The sequence below is a fragment of the Dipodomys merriami genome, unplaced genomic scaffold, assembly GCF_024711535.1.
Source record: "Dipodomys merriami isolate MVZ:Mamm:240054 unplaced genomic scaffold, mDipMer1.0.p SCAF_3, whole genome shotgun sequence".
In the NCBI taxonomy this organism is placed as follows: Eukaryota; Metazoa; Chordata; class Mammalia; order Rodentia; family Heteromyidae; genus Dipodomys; species Dipodomys merriami.
The window spans coordinates 80383620-80404852 of record NW_027204492.1 but is presented as its reverse complement, the minus strand read 5'-3'; the positions used below and the strand labels follow the sequence as shown (position 1 = coordinate 80404852).

General features: G+C 39.1%; 1 protein-coding gene across 3 annotated transcripts in view; it reads left to right on the top strand.

Moving 5' to 3' along the window:
• Positions 1–541: 541 nt before the first annotated feature.
• Rragb (Ras related GTP binding B) overlaps positions 542–21233 on the top strand; it is a 34982-nt gene continuing 14290 nt past the window's right edge. For 2 of the 3 annotated variants that reach the window (XM_070040371.1, XM_070040370.1), the window contains exons 1-6: positions 542–1158; positions 2075–2108; positions 5420–5519; positions 10701–10784; positions 12571–12637; positions 14976–15198. In XM_070040371.1, coding sequence (XP_069896472.1) covers positions 1067–1158; positions 2075–2108; positions 5420–5519; positions 10701–10784; positions 12571–12637; positions 14976–15198 — 600 coding nt within the window. In that variant the 5' untranslated portion in view covers positions 542–1066. The remainder of the gene's footprint in view (positions 1159–2074; positions 2109–5419; positions 5520–10700; positions 10785–12570; positions 12638–14975; positions 15199–21233) is intronic. The other variant, XM_070040372.1, reaches the window with a different exon arrangement.

The window sequence follows — 21233 nt, the reverse complement described above, 5'->3', positions numbered from 1 at the left end:
TCTCTTTTTTTAAAAAAATTGAGATTAGGTGATTACATAAATTTCACATATTCCACAGTATTGTGGAATAGTGATATGTAAAGTCACGAACACATTTTAACTTTCACAAGACAAATTGTCATTATCATGGTCTATAAAGTTAGTGAATTCTATGAGCTTTGACAATAACAAACTGTGAAAGACAGTTTTAAGCGCTTTAGATGTATTAATTCATTTAATTATAACCTCAATTACAGTAACTAATGGTAAAGAGCAGGAAAACAAACAGTGCTTTTCTTTCCCAGCGGTAAGAATAAGCTGCAGTAAAATCCAATATCGTGGAGGCACTGAAATTGCTAGGGACCCTTTAATTCTCGGCTTTCAGGTCCGCCTCGGACCCAGAGAGCACCCGCACCACGTGACACGGATGGACACCACTCTGCTTTTCCCAGCGCAGTCTCTATGGTATTCTTCCCAGCCCACCCTCCCCTTGGGCAGCAGCGATCACGTGATAGGCTCTGGGTTTACGGGGAGTTCCCACGTGATCTCGGCCTGCAGTTGGGTGACTTGTGGTCTGGTACCTGGGCTCCTGAAGGGCGGGCGGCTAGGTCGTCACGGCCGTCGCCGCTAGCGGACTTCATCTGGAAAACCAACTCCGGACCCACTGGCCGGCTGCTTCCGAGGCATTCACCGTCTAGGGCATAGGCCAGCTCTTTCTGCCACCACCGCCTTCACGGTCCCGCACGTCTTTGCGGGTGAAGTCACCTTTGGGTTTGGAGACCTTGGGGCGTGAGGCCCTAACTAGGAACGACCGCTCCCCCCCCCCTTTTCCCTCTCATCTCCCATCTCTTCCTTTGCATCACCGAAATCACTCAGCTTTTGCATTTGCCTGCTTAGCCGTGCCTAGAGACCAAGTTTGAGCGGTAAAGGTAACGGTGGGGAAAGCGGCCCCCCAGTGGACAAAGGCGGAGGCGAGACTAGAGCCGGCCGTGGGGCCGCAGGCAATGAGAGTAGGCAGTCGAGGGGGGTGATCAAGAAAAAAAAAGTACTGCGGATTTAGAAGGCACTGAAAAGGACTTGTTGCACGATGGAAGAATCTGACTCTGAAAAAAAGATGGAGAAAGAGAATCTGGGGCCGAGAATGGAACCTCCACTGGGGGAACCGGAAGGATCGCTTGGGTGGGTGAAGGGTATTATTTCAAACCTGGAAGGGAGGGTGTTTTAATTGAAGAGAATGTTGTAGATGAATCCCCTTCCCCGCACCCCCAGGGATATATCGCTTCAAATGGCTAGCAGTATAGCATGCTTTTGAAAAAAGGAATGGTGCCAAACTAGGTAGAAACACTTTTAGGAACGGGGCTGATGATACTCCCAGTGAATTTGGATAGGGGGTGTAATTGAGTTCTAAATTGCTTTGAATTTTTAATAAAGGTAGTTGGGGATAACATGAGGGACAGGATTGATGTTCCCTGGTCAGCTTACTGGCTTTACAGTGTTTTCTGTGCTAATTTGTAAATGAATTTAAGATTTATGTAAAATGTATGTTGTGTGTCTGATGAGTAAAATATGACCTGGAACGGGCAGGTGAAGAACGAATGATACTTTCCACATTTAAAAAATGAGAAACCACATTAAAAAATACAAAGCTGCCTTGAAAAAAGAGCAAATATTCAGGCTTGGGGTGTGGCTTACGTGGTACAGTGCCTGACTAACAAATGTGAGGTTCTGAGTTCAAACTTAAGTACTTACCCAGAATAGAAAAGATTCAAATGTGAAAACATTGATTTATGAAAACACACATATATGTTGCTGTTAATTTTTAAGTGGCAGAAACTGAATCTTGAATTTCAATGGCTCATTGTATTCCTAAATATGCTTCCTAGGAGATATCTCCTGAGCTTGTATTTAGGGGATGGGGAACCACATCCAACTTATAATTTAAGAAAATGAGGGCCTCTGATCAGTTGAGATCCCACACAGCTATACTCAGTTGTGTTATAAATGCTCTTGCATATCCACATTTATTTGTATTTCATTCATTTCAGTTTCTGAGGCAATTGGATCATGGAAACTGTCTTTTGATTTGTATCTGCAGGTGGGTGCTACCAAATACAGCCATGAAGAAAAAGGTAAGATGTGTCAGGTACATCAGAAACAAGAAGGTAAAGGTAAAAAAGTTGCTAATCAGGAAATTTGTAGTATTCGTGCGTATAGTATGTGTGTATGTGTACACACATATATAACATTCTTCCTGGACTGTTGTAGGAATCTTCTATGTTTTTCTAACTCTTCCTCCCTTATTTGCTGTTTGATATAGGTGTATGGGTGAGGGTGTGTGTACACGTGCGTGCGCACGCACACATGTACTGGTACTGACACTGGCACTGGCACTGGCTACTGTCCCTTAGTTTTTCACTCAAGGCTGCTTTACCACTTGAACCACAGGGCTGGTTTCAAACCATAGTCCTCATGTCTCAGCCTCTTGATTAGCCACCAGCACCTGGTTCAGTTTTTTTCTTTTCTTTTTTGTTGGTCATGGGGCTTGAACTTAGGGACTGAGTGCTGTATCTGATCTTTCTCGCTGAAGGCTAGTGCTCTACCACTTTGAGCCATAGTGCCACTTCCAGTTTTCTGGTGGTTAATGGGAGATGAGTTTCATGGACTTTCCTTCTGGTGCTGGCTTCAAACAGCAATCCTCAGATTTCAGGCTCTTGAGTAGCTAGGATTACAGGCATGAGCCACTGGCACCTGGCCTGTTGTGTAGTTTTTAATACAAAAATCTGACTGGGCAAAACCATATACATACAATTGAGAAGCCTCTACATGCACATTTATTCTAGCCCATATCAAATGATAACATTCTGGGATATTGCATGACTTTTCTGACTCTAATTAGATACTCTTTCCTTTGTACTCTGGTTTTGTGCCTCATCTTGGGATTTAGGTAGATTCACTTAAGGGTTCATCTTTAGAGCTAATGTCTTAAACTTTTGGGGGCTTCAGTTTCTTCATTTGTATAATGGTGGTAATATTTCCTATCTCATATTACCTGCCTGTTTTGTGAACTTTGAGTGACTAAATTACTGGAGTTAGTACCTAACATGATGATCATTGGCCTTTTATAAGCAATTAAGTTAAATCTTTCTATTAAAACAAAATAAATGTTTTTAGCCTTAACTTTGTCTATCAGTAGTTCAGATGGGCTACAGAAATGTTCTTGATGAGTTAGTCTAAAGTTGCTATTAATAAAAGTGCTTGCCAGGAATTTTTACATGATTAAGAGCAAAAATTAGCTTTATTTAATCATCTCATAGTGTACACATACATAAAAAATGCATCCTAGAAATTTATGTAGTCTTTTAGTTAACAAATTTGAAAAAGGACAAAAACAAACTTTTTTTTTTATCTGTACTTGAAATCAGGGCCTAGGTGATGTCCCTTAGTTTAGTGTCTTTCTTTTTTTTTGTTTTTTTGTTTTTTGTTTTTTGTCGGTCTTGGGGCCTGAACTCTGGGTCTGGGTGTTGTCCCTCAGCTTTTCAGCTCAAGGCTAGTGCTCTAGCTCTTGAGCCAGAGCACCACTTCCGGCTTTTTCTGCTTATGTGGTGCTGAGGAATTGAATCCAGGACCTCATGCATGCAAGGCAAGAACTCTACCACTGAGCCACCTTCCCAGCCCTCCCTTAGTTTATTTTCTTAAGGCTGATGCTCTAATACTTGAGACATACCTCCATTTCCAGTTTTTTGCTGGCTAATTGGAAATAAGAGACTCATGGACTTTCCTGCCCAGGCTGTCTCTGAACTATCACCCTTAGATCTCAGCCTCCTGAGTAGCTAAGATTACAAATGTGAGCCATTGGTACTCAGCTAAAAACAAACTGTTCTAAACCAACTTTAGACTGACTCAGGAATGATATTTCCTTAACGCAGTGAAGTTGTATACATTTTTAGATTGGATCAAGTCTGTGTGAATTACATTTCATTAGTACCCATATGTGTAAAAGAATTTGGACAAAATATCTTGGGATTGAAGGTAGAACAAGTATCCTTTTATTTGAAATTCAAGGCAATTTAAAATATTTCATAAATTTTAGATATGAAAAGATTCTTAAAGTCATTTCATTCAATTCCTTTCTAGTGCATGAATATTTAGCCTCTTTTTTGATAGCTGTCTTTCTATTAAATGCTAGTAATGACACAAAGCCTTACTTTCCACTAGACATTATTTGGGAGCTAGATTCATGACTCAATGGTAAAGCACCTACCTAGCAACAGCAAGGCTGCAAGGCTCTAAGATCAAAGTCTAGTACTATCAGAACAAGGAAAAATACAAAAATACTCACCCAAACTCTCCTGCTTTGTATCTTTGTTTTTGGTAGCTTTACTGTTACTGGAAACACTAAAGGATCTCACTTTGCCCTTCAAGGGCTTAGAGTAGTGAGAAATACGTAGTACATTATTGTCTGCAATCATATAACAGTACCACCATGGGACTGAGGTAAGACATCTATGTCAGTGGGGGGCACTGGGGTCAGAGAAGCTTTTTGAGAAGGTAATTACTGAGCTAAGTCTTGAAGGATAAGTGAAACTTAAATGAAAGAAAAGACAATGGAACCTTATTAACAGAATAGTATGAATTCTCAGGAGGACTAATGACAAAAGGACTATATGTCATTGAGTTCTATGTGGCCCGTGCTTCCCTGGCCTGTAAGGGCAGGAGATAAAGACAGAGAAGTATAGACTGGATCTATACTTATAAGTATATTATAAGTAATTTGAGGACTTAACTTGTAGGCCATGAGAAACTTTTAAAAACAAAAAGGAGTCAGACTCTAGTGCCTAACACCTATGATCCTAGCCACTTGGGAGGCTGAGATATCAATATCTAGGTTTGAAGTAGAGGTATGGCTCAAGTGATAGAATGCCAACCTTGAGCAGAAAAAGACAAGAGTGTATGAACCTCTTGAATTCAAGCCTAGTGCCAAAAAAAGAGAGGCCATGTAATTAATAGGGTGATTGTAGGGGTAAATGGAAGTAGTAATGAGATCAAGGGTAGAGATGGGAAGTTTGCCCTTGAGCAGGAAGAGCAAGAGCCTTTATTACACTGAAATGCCCTGCTAGACAGTTCAGTGTATCAAACACTAGTTTCCTCTCAAGATGATATTTCTCCAACCTGTGCCTAAATATGTTAGTATTACATATTAGCATAAATTCAATGGAGTTTTATTGCCAAAATGAGATCAGGTAAGTGATTGGCTCCTGGAATGCTAGGTATATCTGAATTCACCATTGGTTTTGAAACATGTTACTTACTGGTATTTGTGCCTAGTTGTTGAGATGGTCATTTCTGTGTAAGATCAAATACAGGAGAGAAATCGGACCTTGTACACTAGATATTTTCTAGGTTGCTAACCTTTGTTTTCTTTTCCCCACTTTGTCTGTAGGTGCTGTTGATGGGTAAAAGTGGGTCTGGTAAGACCAGCATGAGATCTATTATCTTTGCAAATTATATTGCCAGAGACACACGTCGTCTTGGTGCAACAAGTAAGATGTTTTATCTTATTGTGAAATGAGGTGATCTTAACTGTTAATAATCTGCATAACACACTTGATGGCCATAGCTTGTGCATGCAGAGGTTGAGGGATTTGTTTTGGAGCATGTTTTTCTCTTCTGCATCTCTTCTCCTCAGAGTGATGTGGCCTAATTCTGGTTATTACTTACTTTCCTGGGAAGCTTTTTATTACGTTGTGGGTTGCTTACAAAGTGGAATGCCCTTGTCCAATTTCTTGTTTGTCCTGCTGTTTCTTAAGAAAGCATAGAAAAACACTTTTGCTTGTTCATTTTTGTGGGAGAATGTTTGTTTTTAACTGATATTACACCAAGGGAAATTAATAGATATTAACAAGCATATAGTAAAATCTCCTAAGATTTTTTTTTTCTCCTAAGATTTTTTTTTAAGTAATAGTTCTGGTCCCCATGAAAAGGTAAACTATGAGAATAGGGAAGAGGGAGACCAATCTGCTCTATACTCTTCTTTTCTTTTTAGATACACATAGGTCGTCTCATGGGAGTTTTTACTCTGACTTGGGAAATACATTACTGCCCTTTATAATTCAAATGTTAGTATAGACTTGCTGGACTGCCATACCTATGAAGACAGTGAATCTAGCACCTTGAGAGAACTGCTTTGTCTCTGAGCTTAAATGGCATTTCATTTTGCAAGCAGCAAAGAATGTCTGGATTTTGCCTTGGTCCTTAGCTTCTAAGTGAGGGAGTCATTGCCCTAACTGGCATTCAAACATTCCTGTTCTGGGTTTCTACCATTGTGAATGCTTTATGGGACAAGTCACTCTATAAGGTGTCAAGAATAGTAACATTATGCTCCAGACCCTAGGATACCAAGGAGAAGGAATCCTTATTTCTTTTCTTATGGGATTTGAAAGTTTAGACTTTCATTATTGGGGCACCTATTTCTTTGATAGTCTGTCCTCAAATATTTGAGTATATCCGAAGTCTTAATTTATCCTTAGTCATTTTCTGCCTCCCAAATCATATTCAGTTAAACATATCTAGTTTCTCTATCTAGTCTTCATTTTATGTTTTAGAATTAGAACAGAAGCCAGATGCCAGTGGTTCATGACTGTAATCCTAGCTACTCAGGAGGCTGAAATCTGAGGATCACAGTTTGAAGCCAACCTGGGAAGGGAAGTCCATGAGGCTCCACGAAAAACTACCAAAAAAAAAAAAAAGCCAGAGTGGAGTTGTATCTCAAGTGATAGAGTGCCAGCTTTGTACAACAGCTCTGAGATAGCACCCACGGCCAGAGTTCAAGCCCCAAGACAGGCAAAAAAAAATTTGAACTCAGAGCTTCATGCAGGTATTCTATACGTAAGCCATGTGCCTAGCTCTTCTTTGCTTTAGTTATTTTTTAGATAGAGTCTTAATGTTTTTGTCTACAGCTTCCCACCTATACATCCTTATGGAATGACAGACATGCACCATTGTACCTGACTTATTTTTTCAGATAAAGTACTGCTTTTTACCTAGACTGGCCTTGGTTTTTTTGGTTGGTTGTGGGGCTTGAACTCTGGAACTCTGGGCCTGGGTGCTGTCCCTGAGCTCTTCAGCTCAAGGCTAGCGCTGTACCACTTGAGCCACAGCACCACTAAGGAGTTATTCAAATGTTTGCATTTTTGAATTGACACTTGAGTGCAGATGTTTTTGGATCAGGGCAAGGTGGGCCTATTACATATCTTATTCTGGACATTACATTGCTGTTAGCATAGTGTAACCCTTGTCAGGGGCAGGTTTCATTATATTATACTAAAAACACTTCAATTCATATATATATACATATATATGTATATATATGAGAATACACACATATATACATTCTTCTGATTCTTATGCAATTAGTATTTAAGCCTATGCATAAGCTCCTATTTATACTTAATGACTCAGTTTTTGTTAGCTCATGAAATATTTCAATGCCCTGTGTTTGTTAATTATGAAAGCCAAGACAAGTCACTGTTTCTTAGGTCCTCACTTTAGGATTTTATCCATAGGAAAGGGGTTGAATCCAGTTATCATTTTGGCTACTTATTCTCTCATCTGATATATGAACTGTCCTTCCTAGCTCTGTATAGTTTGTACATTGAATAAGTATCTCATCATAGTTTCTATGTATATCATACATGTAGAGCTGACATCTGGCCCCTGAAAAGGCAGCTTGCCAAATATCTGTCTTGATAGATACATTTACAATTATTTTCTTCTAAGTTCAATATTTGGGCCTAGTATTTGTGTGGTTCCAATAGATTACACGAAGCTAATATTTATCAAACTGTTGGTAGGTTCATCTACAATGTTTTATTTACTTAAGTCTTCATAGTAACTTTCTTCTGAGAGATGATAAACATATGACAGAAAATTATGTTCACTCAGCTAGTAAATCTGAGAGCTAGACTGCAACTCTGTGCTCACCTTCTGTTTATCACATCACAGCCTGTCTGGTTTACACTACTCTTAACAATTCCCAACAGGCTTCTTTCTCTTTGTGTTTTAAATTCTGCACACTTTATTGAAATACTTTTTCCTATATCAGTGATACAAAAACTGGGATTTTGGGGCTGGGAAGGTGGCTCAGTGGTAGAATGCTTGCCTTTCATGAATGAGGCCCTGGGTTCAATTCCTCAGCACCACATAAGCAGAAAAAGCTGGAAGTGGCACTGTGGCTCTAGTGGTAGAGTGCTAGCCTTGAGCTGAAGAGCTGAGGGACAGCACTCAGGCCCAGAGTTCAGGCCCACGACCAACAACAAAAAACAAACACAAACCCCCCCCCCAAACTGGGATTTTAGCTGATCAGCAGCATTAATTAATAACCAAGTCCAGTGAATAGTATTGCCATCAAAATTTCAGGACTAGTCAAACTTCTAACAGTAGTTTTGACATAATAGGCAGCACCTTTATGAACAAAATGTTGTTCATTATATGAATCCTACTCATTAAAGTAGGCCATTTATTTTACAAGTATGTTTCTGTAGCTTCCTGTGTGCCAGATACTGAATGGTACAGGACTTTTGCCCTTAAGGATTCTCAGGTGGGAACTTTATTGGTAACGCTCTAATTTCTGTTTCATTAAAAGTAGTAAAAAATACTTCAAAATGTTATGTTGGCCCCAAGGCTTTAGTGTATCATGAACTAGTTTGTTGTGTCACTGAACAAAGGTTGAGGTTTTATTGCTAAACATACAGACTGGTTTAAAATGCATGTATTGCATTGGTTTTAACTTGATAAATCTTTTTTATTCAGTTTCTTTCTTTAAAAGTAGTAAAAGAATACTTAAAAAAATACTGTTTGACTATAATGTGTTAGTGCGTTCCTAATTTGTCATTCCTGAAAAAGTCCAGTTTTATTTTGTGAAACTTATAGCCTACTGTGTTTTAAACTTTGAAGGAAAGAAATGATGATGTTATTAACTTATTAGGTGGATGTTAAAATGTTTTTGTGGAAATAGTAAATTTGTCATTAAAAATATGATTCTGAGGTGTTTCAGACTCAAACACTGTTGACGGCTCCAAGATTTCCTCCCTTCTCAAAATTCTCTGTTCTCTTGGTTTTTATTTAATGCTTTTATTACCCTGGTTTGCTTCCTTTATCTTTAATCATCCCGCCCTACTTTTTTTAAAAAAAAGATATTTATGATAATATTTTCTTCTTTCTGCCCCATAAGTGTATATGATTCTCCAAAATTCTGTTCTTGGTTCCTTTTCAGTTAACTCTCATAACAAGTAGACAGAAGAGGCAAAGCACAGGTAATATAGGGATCTTAAGGCTAAGTGGAGAGCAAGAAGTGGGAGTAGAGCAAAAAATACTTTCTATGCCAAGTTTGGTAGTTTGAACTGAAGGCCCTTAGTTTTAAACTGAAAAGTTTATCAATCAGATTTATATTTGATTATTTCCAGTTTCCAATATTAATTACAAAAGTAATATTTGTGAGAAATGCAAGCACTACAGAATGTAGAAAGTCTACTCCTTCACTGTCAAGGCAACTTCCTGAACTTTAGTAGTTCAGAGGTTACCAAATGACCTGTATTGGTATATACATTTATGCATATACAAAGAGACATATTCCTTTTCTTTTTGAAGAATGGGATAAAAATCTCTCTCTTTGCCAGGTACCAGTAGGTCACACTTGTACTCCTAGCTACACAAGAGGTTGAGATCTGAGGATTGTGTTTTGAAGCCAGTCCTAGCAGGAAAGTCTGTAAGACTCTTATCTCAAATTAACCACCCAAAAGCCAGAAGTACAGCTGTGGCTCAAGTGGTAATGTACTAGCTTTGAGTGGAAAAAAAAAGCCTCAAAGACCAGCCTAGGTCCTGAGTTCAAGCCCAGGATCTATGTATAATATGGAGTACAGAGTAGAGGGAGGCAAGTATAGAAACGATAGAAAATAATTAACTTACTTTAGTAGACCAAGTAAGAGATGACAGGGGCTTGATTTGGGTTAGGCTAGTAGTGGTAGAGATGGTGAGAAGTTCAGGGATTTAGAGTATACTTAAAGTGGTCCAGTCAGGAGAATTTGACTATTAGATTTGGTGAGAATAGTGAGAGAAAGAACAGAACTAGAGTTTTCACTTAGGCATCTCCACTCAAGTGGAGAACATTGAAAGAGGAATAGAGTTTGTGGGAAGAAAGAGGAGATGGGTTCCAGTTGGATATTTTGAATTTGTGATATTTGTTTATTTCTTTAAGTGAAGATGTACAATAGAGGAGAAAGGATACCTATTTGTATATCCCAAGTGGAAACTAAAGCAATATGAATAGATGATCTTGTCTTGGGGAAGAATACAAAGATGACCAAGGATGGAGTCCTGAAGAACTCTAACATTTAAGGGACAGAAAGCAGAATAGGAGCCTATGAGGGAGAATTCCAGAAAGTTTGTAGGTACAATATCAGAGACCAAGAGAAGAGAAGTTTTTTTTGAGAAGAGAGTAGTCAACAGTGTCATACTGCAGAAAGTAAGACAAGGACTATAATGTCCACTGGATTTGGTAATGGGGCCATTGGTCACTTGATGAAAGCTATTGCTGTGACATGGGAATAGAAACCAGATTTCTATCCCATGTGCCCCCTATCTAAACAGTCACTGAATCCTGTCACTTCTTTTGTTATTGTCTTTCCCTTTCTCAGTAGCACTTCTTTCCATTTTTTTTTTTTTAGTACTAGACCGTATACATAGTCTTCAAATTAATAGCAGTTTGAGCACCTACTCTCTCGTAGACTCTGTTGGAAATACAAAGACATGTAAGATATGATTCCTTTTCCAAGGAGGGGGAATTAAAGGGGAGAAGGGAAGTAGTTTGAGTACCTACTATGTGCCAGGCACTCATTGAATCCTCCCAGTAATTCTGGGAGGTCAGTATTATGCCCCTTCTTTCTTTTTTAAAATAGGAGTAGAAGCTAATACTCAGATCTTAAATAACTTGCTCAATATCACACAGAGGTGGAACTGATACTTGAACTAAGGTCTCTTTGACTCCAAAATGTTTATGTTTTATTCCATAGTACTTTGTTGGCTGTGATCTAGATTATGAGAAGATAAAATTGCACAAAAGGTAGCTAGCAGTCAAAGCAACAGCTTGGAGGTAGTCAAAGAAGAAATGATACTAGGTGATGAATCTGACTGTCCCATTAAATTATGTAGATAACAATTACTAGACTTTGAGAAATTTGGGGCATAAAAATTTAGTTTTTCCTTGGGAATCTTAAGTGCCTGGCAGAGAGTAGATGCTTGTTACTAAATGTTTGGATGAATTCAGAGGGAGAGAGGATGGTAAGTGGGGATTTCCAGGCAGGGCTTTAAGAGGAGGTGGGATATACTGTGGGTCTTAAGAGGTAAATATAACTTTGCAAAGAAAATGGGGAGGCCTTTCCAGCAGAACAACAGAATAGGCTAAGTATAGGGGGAGAGAAATGTGAGACAGAGGTCGCAAACAAATAATCTTTGCTGAATAAGGCCTATAGATAGGTTTTATTTGGCCTACATATTGTTTAAGAAAAATTGGAGTTAGTTGTTACATGTAAAAGTTTCCTTTAAAACCTGCATTTCCTACTACTAATGAAAAAAAAGAAAGGTCTGGTAACCTTGAGCCAATATTCTGTGGCCAGCTTTGAGGGTGTACCTTTGCTGGCCAGGCTCTTATGAGCAAGTTTGCGACCCCTGATGTGTAAAGTATTTTGAGGGTTGGGGAGTTAGTGGGATTTGGGAGGACTGTGAATAAACGGAATTGGACTCAAGTGAAAGGCTTCCTTAATATGATTTATTGGGGGAATATAAAGATAGATTGGAAGCTAAATTGTGAAGGACCTTGAATGCCCTTTTAGGCTTGGAGAAGCCATTGAAAGTGTTTTGAATGGGGAGTGATATGTTCAAAGTAGTGTTAAGAAGATGAACATGCCAATAGCCTTAAGGAGGAAGTAAAGTGGATAAGTCTTTCTGGTGAGATTGTCAGTTATGGAGCTCTAGTAGCAGTTTAGGCATGAGATGAAAAGGGCCTTCTTTAATGATGGTGGTGGGTTAAATAAAGAATGGATTTAAGAGAGATTACAATTGAATTGAATGTGGACAGAGGAGTCAGAAATGGGGAAAAAGTAGCATCATTAACTGAAAGGGAAATCTGTACAGGAACTAGTTTTGCAATGTTTTATGTTTGTTTTATGTTTGATTTTTGTTTTTGTTTTATTTTTGTGAGGGAAATTGGTAAGTGCAGGTGGAACAGGGACAATCTATTAAGTGGTTTAGGTCATTGTCTTACATGTTAAATTTTAACATTGTTATTATAATTGGAGATTGTTTTTGCACTGAGTACTAAACTACTAAAATGTAAAATGACTTACATAGCTGAAGTTAGTTTAGTTGTGTCCTCCTTGCCACTAAACCACGTTACTAAGCTGAAAATCACCTTCTTGTTGTGGCTTTGAGCATTTCACTCCACTTTGGTCCTTCTAAAGTCCGTGGGATAGTGCTTTGCTTGTCTTAAATTTTACTGTGCTTGCTTCAATTACTAGATTTATTATATTTGTCTTCCAGTTGATGTAGAACATTCTCATGTCCGATTTCTGGGAAACCTGGTTTTGAACCTATGGGATTGTGGTGGGTAAGTACCATCTGCTTATTTGTTTGTGAAATTGATGATAATACCCATGACATCTTCTACAGTCAGCATGGTAAATACACTTAGAGGAACTGTCACTTGTAATAGGTACATTGGATAGAAATTTCTTCATGGATAAAGATCTCTAAGTTTGTGCAAATATCCTTTGTTTGTGATGTGTTTAAATAGCTCTAATACAAGCTCCATGCTTGATCTAAGTATGTGTAGTATGGGTAGATAATCCCTTGTCTTGCAAGAACATAAGTTAGATTTGTGTCTCAGATGGTCCAATACCAGTGCTGAGAGAGGTCTTACTATCATCATACCAGACTACTTCGTTCTTAGTTATTTCATCATTATCTAAAAGTAGGCTTAGCGCTGAGATTTTTCTCTTGAGTTACCCGTTGTTGGACAAGAAGGAGACAATGTTTTCTCTCATGACAAGGCACTTAGAAAATATCCCATCACTAAGGCACACTCACTGTGATTGTATGTTGATGTTACTCTCTGTCCTATGGTTATTTGCATCTTTGTGCTGAAACAGCATTGTACAATACCCAGTGACTAGGAATGCAAGCACTGGAGTTACACTAGGGTTTAATCTCAGTTCTGTTAGTGTGTTATCTTGTACAGATCAGAAGCTGAGCTTCTGAGCTACAGCTTCTTCATCTGTACAAGAGGGAAAGTAGCTGGACAACAGTGGCTCATGCCTGTAATCCTAGCTACTACGGAGGCTGAGATCTGAGGATTATGGTTCAAAGCCAGCCTGGGCAAAAGAGTCTATGAGACTCTTGTCTCCAATAAACCGCCAGAAAACTGGAAGTGGTGCTGTGGCTCAAGTGGTAGATGCTCTAGGCTTGAGCTGAAAAGCTGAGGGACAGCGCTCTGGCCCAGAGTTCAACCCCGTGACCAACAACAACAACCACAAAAAAAAGAGGGAAAGTAATGGTTCCAATTCACTGGGTTATTTTGATGACCAGAAGATAATATATGCAAAATGAAAATCATATATTATTGCCAACTCAATATTTCCCAGCCACATATAGAATAGGTGCACAGTTAATATTTTTTTGAAAGAATAATGTAATAATTAGTCTCTAAGAAAATGATCCCATTCCTGTGAGCAGATGGATCACATAACAGTCTAGCAGCCGTTTCTCATTATTACTTAGATTTCTCTAATTTATACTAAGAAATCAGTCCAAGTCCTTTGCTTTTGGAGACTAAGATGTGATGTTTATTTTTACAGATAAGACAACTGAAGTCCGAGGAGATTATGATTCTCCCAGGGTCACACACTAATTAGCAGCAGGTGCATAACATTGAACCTAGATTCCTGACTTTTCCCCCTACTATACAATGCTGCTGTTTTCTGCTCTTCAGAAGTTAACTGAAGAACATTTTGGGAAATGGAACTCAGATTAAAAAGCAAAGAATAATATTCTGCTAAAAGGTTATCACTAAAGTAATTTTCATGTTTTAGAATATTTGGCTAGTACGGTATTGATTCAGGAAATGTTCACTGAGCATCTAACATTGTTTTCAAGATGAGAAATTGGCTGAACACTGGTGGCTTATACCTGTAACCCTAGCTACTCAGGAGACTGAGATCTGGATGATCACTGTTCAATACCAACCCAGGCAGAAAAGAATGTGAGACTCCATCTCCAAACAACCAGCAAAATCTAGGCTGGGTACATGGCTCAAGTGTAGAGTGCCAGCTGAGCAAGCAAGTTGAGCGAGTATATGAGGCCCTGAGTCTGCACCCCAATACTAAACAGAAAAGCTGAGAAGTTACGGGGTTATTATTATTACCTTGCTATCTAGGAAACTAATGCATCAATTAAAAATCATGCACAGCTATATGCTGGTGGGTCACATCTGTAATTCTAGCTACTCTCAGAAGGCTGAGATCTAAGGATTGAGGTTCAAAGTAAGCTTAGGCAGGAAAAGTCCACGAGACTTGCCTCCAATCAACTACTCAGGAAAAGCTGGAAGTGGCATTGTGGCTCAAGTGGTAGAGAGCTATCCTTGAGCAAAAGAAGCTCAGAGACAGCACCCAAGCCCTGAATTCAAACCCCAGGACCTCCCCACACCCCTATGGGGTACAAATCAGCCACAAGAGGAACAGAGAATGTTAGTGTGTTCAGGACTTGAGGAATGGGCAGAGAGGATACAAGTTTGTAAATTTTGGCTCAAGGCTCAAGATCCTCCAACCTGTTTGCTATTATTTTCTCTAAATTAAAGTCATAGATTATTTTTCACTTAACAAAAATAGGTCATAAGTAGGAGTAATTGAACCAAGGGCTTGCTTACTATCTAGATTTTGTTTTCCAAACAGACAAGACACCTTCATGGAAAATTATTTCACTAGCCAACGTGACAACATCTTCCGAAATGTTGAGGTTCTGATTTATGTTTTTGATGTGGAGAGCCGGGAACTTGAGAAGGACATGCACTATTACCAGTCATGCCTGGAAGCCATTCTACAGAACTCTCCAGATGCCAAAATCTTTTGCTTGGTTCACAAAATGGATTTGGTACAAGAAGATCAACGGGACCTGGTAAGAAATAGTAAAGGTGTTAGGCCAAATGATTGACATGCTTTGTGGATTTCTTTTGTGGAAGTATAGGTATTTGTAGTATTTATGTTCTGGAAAAAAGCTGTCAGGCTGAAATGCTGTCATTTAACAAACATTCTTAGCTTGGCATGGTGGTACATCCCTATAGTCTCAGCTGCTTGAGAGGCTGAGGTGGAAGCATCAGTTGGTCCAATGAGTTCAAGACCAACCTGAGAAACATGGTGAGACCCTATCTTAAATGAAATTCTTGACTATATTTTCCATGGTAAGAGAAACACAGTATTCACTTAAATAATTTTCAGAATTGGTATCATTAAGCAGTATCTATATATATAATCTGTTTGTTTGTTTGTTTTTTTGGTCGGCCGTGGGGCTCGAACTCTGGGCCTGGGCGCTGTCCCTCAGCTCTTCAGCTCAAGGCGAGCGCTCTACAACTTGAGCTACAGCGCCACTTCCTATATAATCTGATCTGTTGGTGGTACTGAGGTTTGAACTCATGGCCTCATGTTTGCTAGGCAGGTACTCTAAAACTTGACATATGCCTACAGTTCTCTTGAGCTTTAGTTATTTTTCAGAAAGGGTCTTTTGCTTTTGCTTAGAGATGGCCTCAAACTGAAATCCTCCTGCATTTGCCTCTCATATAGATAAATTTATAGTCAGGAACTACCATACCTGGTTTGATGCTGAGATAGGGCCTCTCTAATTTTTTTCCCAGGCTGGCCTCAAACCAAAATCCTCCTATCTACCTTCTAAGTAGCTGGAATTATATCTATGAGCCACCACACCTGGCTTACTTTATAAATATATTTCCCCTTGTTTTACTATGAAAGCTGTATATGCATCCGTTTAAGTAATAACAAGCATGCTATGTAAAGCACTATGAAAAATCCCTCATAATGGTACTGGAAGTATATTCTCTTTGGCATGAATGAATTAGTACATATAATTTTAAATAAAAGAAAACATCATAGGGAGAATATTGTCACTACTCCTACAAAAACCAATTAGGTAATTGCTCATAAGCCAGAATAGCCTAGGTGGGTGCTACACAGGAGGTTGAGATTTGAGGATCTAGGTTTGAAGTCAGTTCTGGTAGGAAAATCCATGAGACTTTTATCTCCAAGTAACCCTCCAAAAGCTGAAAGTGGAGCTGTGGCTTTTTTGGTGGTTAATTAAAGATAAGAATCTCACGGACTTTTCTGCCTAGGCTTCCTTCAAACCCAATCCTCAGATCTGAGCCTCCTGAAAGTGGTTAGCTGGACTAACCTTGAGTGAAAAAGCTAAGAGATAGCAACAGGCTGTGTCTTAAAACAACAACAACAAAAAACTGTGAATAAGCTGGGCACCAGTGGCTCATGCCTGTAATCCTAGCTACTCAGGAGGCTGAGATCTGAGGATCGAGGTTCAAAGCCAGCCCAGGCAGAAAAATCCGTGAGACTCTTATCTCCAATTAACCACTAGAAAACCGGAAGTGGTGCTGTGGCTCAAGAGGTAGAGCACTCGCCTTGAGCTGAAGAGCTGAGGGACAGCACCCAGGCCCAGAGTTCAAGCCCCACGACTGACAAAACAAAACGAAACAGAACAAAACAAAACTCTGAATAGCCAAGAGAGTGCTCAAGGCCCACTATAGAAAAGATACAGTAGAAATAGTAAATTCCTAGGTATGAGACTGTAGGACAGGCAAGTCAGTTTGTTCAGTTCAAGAGGATGGGATTTTAAGGTCTAATATGTCCTACAGTGAAAGTAGCGAAAGCAGTTTTAGAATATATTTGTCTTGTAAAAGAATATAGTTCCTTCTTGAGTTGGAATGTAAAAGTGTCAGAATATCTTTAGACTAAATACTTTCTTGACAATAGTTGTGGTATTGTTACAGGATTGCTTCCAGTGTTTTGCTGTTTAGCTTTGGAAGGCTTTTATATTTGACTCAGAATACATTTTTTTGTCAGTCATGGGGCTTGAACACAGGGGCCTGGGTGCTGTTCCTGACCTTTCTTTTTTTCTTTCTTTCTTTCTTTCTTTCTTTCTTTCTTTCTTTCTTTCTTTCTTTCTTTCTTTCTTTCTTTCTCTTTCTTTCTTTCTTTCTTTCTTTCTTTCTTTCTTTCTTTCTTTCTTTCTTTCTTTCTTTCTTTCTTTCTTTCTTTCTTTCTTTCTTTCTTTCTTTCTGTTTTTTTTTTAAAATGAAGGCCACTGCTCTACCACTTGAGCCACAGATCCACTTCTTGCTGTTTTGGTGGTTAATTAGAGATAAGAGTGTTAGGGACTTTCCTGCCCATGCTGCAGCACCTGGCTCAGAATACTACTTTTGAATATCCAATGTTTCCATTGGTATTTTTTACTTCCCCCTTCCTATCTTAGGAAATAATGTGTGTACTATGAGTCTTGGGTTTTTGAGAGTTTTGTTATTGTTGATCTTTTGTTCTATTTCTTTTAAAAAGCATTTCAGGAGCTGGGCCCCAGAGGCTCATGCTTGTAATCCTAGTTACTCAGGAGGCTGGTATCTGAGGATTGAGGTTTGAAGCCAGCCTAGGCATAAAAGCCCATTAGATTTTTTTAATTTAAATTAACTATTAAAAAGCTAGAAGTGGAGGAGTGGTCAAATGGTAGGGCACCAGCCTTCAGCAAAAAGCCAAGTGGGAGTATGAGGCCTTGAATTCAAGCCCGAGTACTAGCACACACACACACATGCAAAAAGTATTTCAAGGATTGAGGATATAGCTTAGAGTAGAGTGCTTGCCTTGTATAAATGAAGTCCTAGCTTCAATTCCCAACACTGGAAAAGTAATTTAATTCCTTAGAATTGCAGTAGAAAATCCTAGAGCATTTCAACAAATGAGCTCACAATGTATGTTTCAGCCATTTTTTGTTTTGAGTGATCATGTTATTTTTTTTTCCTACGTGCCAATATAAATATCTTCAGATAGTCTCAGTTTTTTTGGGGGGGAGCGGCGTTAGTGATACTAAGGTCTGAACACAGTACCTTGCTAGGCTAGTGCTGTTTTGAGCCACACCTCCAGCCCTTTTTTGCTGTTGTTGTTGTTGTTGTTGTTGTTGTTGTTGTGTGTGTGTGTGTGTGTGTGTGCATGCGCGTGCGCGCGCGTGCCTGCCTGTCCTGGGGTAGGGCTTTGCCATTTTCCCTGAGATTCTTTTGCTGAAGGCTAGTGCTCTACCATTTGGTCCACAGCTCCACTTCTGGCTTTTTTGGTGGTTAATTGGAGATAAGAATCTCATGGACTTTTCTGCCTAGGCTTCCTTCAAATTCTAATCCTCAGATTTTCTGCCTAGGCTTCCTTCAAATTCTAATCCTCAGATCTGAGCCTCTTGAGTAACTAGGATTACAGGTATGAGCTACCAGTGCCAGCCTGGCTTAGGATTTCTGGTTTTTTGTTTTGTTTTGTTTTGTTTTTTAAGCTAGAGTCATGGATTTTTTGTATGATGCAGACTGTATGCCTACCTACCTTTGTTGCTGGAATTTCAGGAATATATCACCAAGCCTGGCTTATTAATTGTGTTAGAATCTTGCTACCTTTTTTGGCCTGTACTGACCTTGAACTGTGATCTTCCTGTCTCTGCTTTACAACTAGGTTAATATTCTTTAAGTAATTTTAAACTTAAGAAAATGTTTAATTTCACTAAAGACTTATTCTTGAAAAGCTTTAAAATGATGAGAGTGCTTCCTAAAATATAAATTTAAGCTTTGATATTTCCGTGTGTGTATGAGTATGTATATGTATGTGATAGGGTTTTCTAGAGAAACAGAACCAGTCAGATATCTTTGTATAGAAAGACAGAAAGACAAAAAAGACAGTAAGTATTTGTCATAAGGGGGTAGTGGGCCTGAAATCTTGAGAGCAGACAGATAGGCTAGGGAGTGGGAATTATGTGGCAGTTAGAATTAGAAAGTAGGATGAACTGTTTGCCTTTGAGGCCTTTAAATGACAGATAACGACCACTCACATAATGGAGAGTAATCTGTTTTCCCCAAAGTCTAGTGAATTCAATGACAATCTCATCTGAAATGTATGTTCACAGCAAAATCTATATTACTATTTGACCAAATATCTAGCTACTATAACATAGCCAAGTTACCATATAAAAGTAACCATTATGGTCTACTCCTTGTCAACAGGACAGTTATACTCATCTCCTGAAACCTTACTTAGGCTCCAGATAAATATAATAACAAGGTCATATTTCCATTTTACATGATATAACTATCATGTGTACAATTAGAAACAGACTAACCCTTTTAACCCCAAATGTATGCAAAGTCCTGGGATAGTATTTACTGTTCTGGGGGCTGGGAACATGGCTCAGGGGTAGAGTGCTTGCCTTGCATGCATGAGGCCCTGGGTTCGATTCCTCAGTACCACATACACAGAAAAAGCTGGAAGTAGGTGCTATGGCTCAAGTGGTAGAGTGCTAGCCTTGAGCTGAAGAGCTCAGGACAGTGCCCAAGTTCAAGCTCCACGACCAGCAAAAAAAAAAAAAAAAGTATTTACTGTTCTGCTTAATATCATATAAGTTAAGTATAAGATATAAATAGTATATAAAGTATATAAAAATCTTACATTAATAAGCCAGAAGAAAACCAGCTTATGATTATATATATTCATGTATATGTTTATAACAGAGTTGAAATACTCATGACATATACTTATTTGTATAACTGGTCATGTGTTACAGCTAGTAAGCTACCTTCTAGAGTTCCAGATTTCCTTTGCCTACAGCAAGCACCTCAGCTGATTGTAGTTCTTTACATGAGGGCTGAACCAGACCTTAATATTCCTAGTGGTATGTCCATTAGCAGAAATGCATAGATTAGGAAGTTATAGTTTTCTAACACTTTAAAGTATGATATTACTAGGAGATGGCCTAAGCAATCTCTTGTATTCCGGAGATACCTTTCCTTATCTGTTTTGTGAGGAAACAGTCCAGCTTCCACCTTGATAGTCAGGATCAATAACACAGGTTGGCAGTTTGATCCAGAGGCACAATGAACCCTTTGTGGCTGAGTAGCACTCTTAATCTCCATTTTGGTGGAATTATTTTTGTGTTTCCTGCCTTTAGAACTGTGACCTGACATGTTGAATTGAAAGAACTTTTTACACCTATTTAAAGGTAATGATGATGATGAAAGAACTGAGACCTGCAGGCAGGGAGAATATAAGGTGACAAGAGCAAGAAACAACTTTATCTCCTACCCTTGGTGATGGCAGGCAGATAGCAAGTGATGCTACACTTTGTATCCTGGACTTATGAATCCTCATGATAGAAGAAAAAGCACCATATACTCAACTCGAGTCACAGCATTTACCACCTCTAGAGAACCTTTCCCTAGCCTTGGAAGGTATTGCCACCTAGTGGACAATGTGACAGCCTTTATATTTTTAAAAAAATTCCCACATTTTTTAGGAGCATCAATTAGATGACAAAGGGATTTCATTTTGACGTGTCCATATATGCATACGATATACCTTGATCGGACTCAAACCCTTCATTGTCATTCATTCGCTCCTTTTTTTGGGGGTGGGTTGTTTCTAGGGCTTGAACTTGGGGCTTGGGCTCTGTCCCTGAGCTTTCATTCAAGGCTAGTGCTTTACCACCTGAGCCACATCTCTACTTACCCAAGTCTATTTATAGCCACTGAAAATTCCGTAAGCCAAGAACTGTTTTCCAAATGGAAAGTATCTGTGGAGGATGGCTTTCATCCTTAAAGGTATATGTTAGATTTAACCTATAGGACCTCCCAAAAGCTCCTGAGAGAATCCCCATCTGCCACAGTCATTTCACACAACCTTGGATTTGCTAGATGATACAGTCCCAGAGGCAGAGAGGCTTGCATAGCAGCCTGGACCTGTTAACAGGCAGTCTTCTATCCTAGGCAATACTCAAGGCCAGTAGCTTATTAGGTCAATCACTTGGTAAGTAAGCTTGAGGAACACATCCAAGTAAGGAATGTGTTGCTTCTAGGATCCAAACAGGCTTGCCATACATTGTGCCTTTTTCTTGGATGTGGA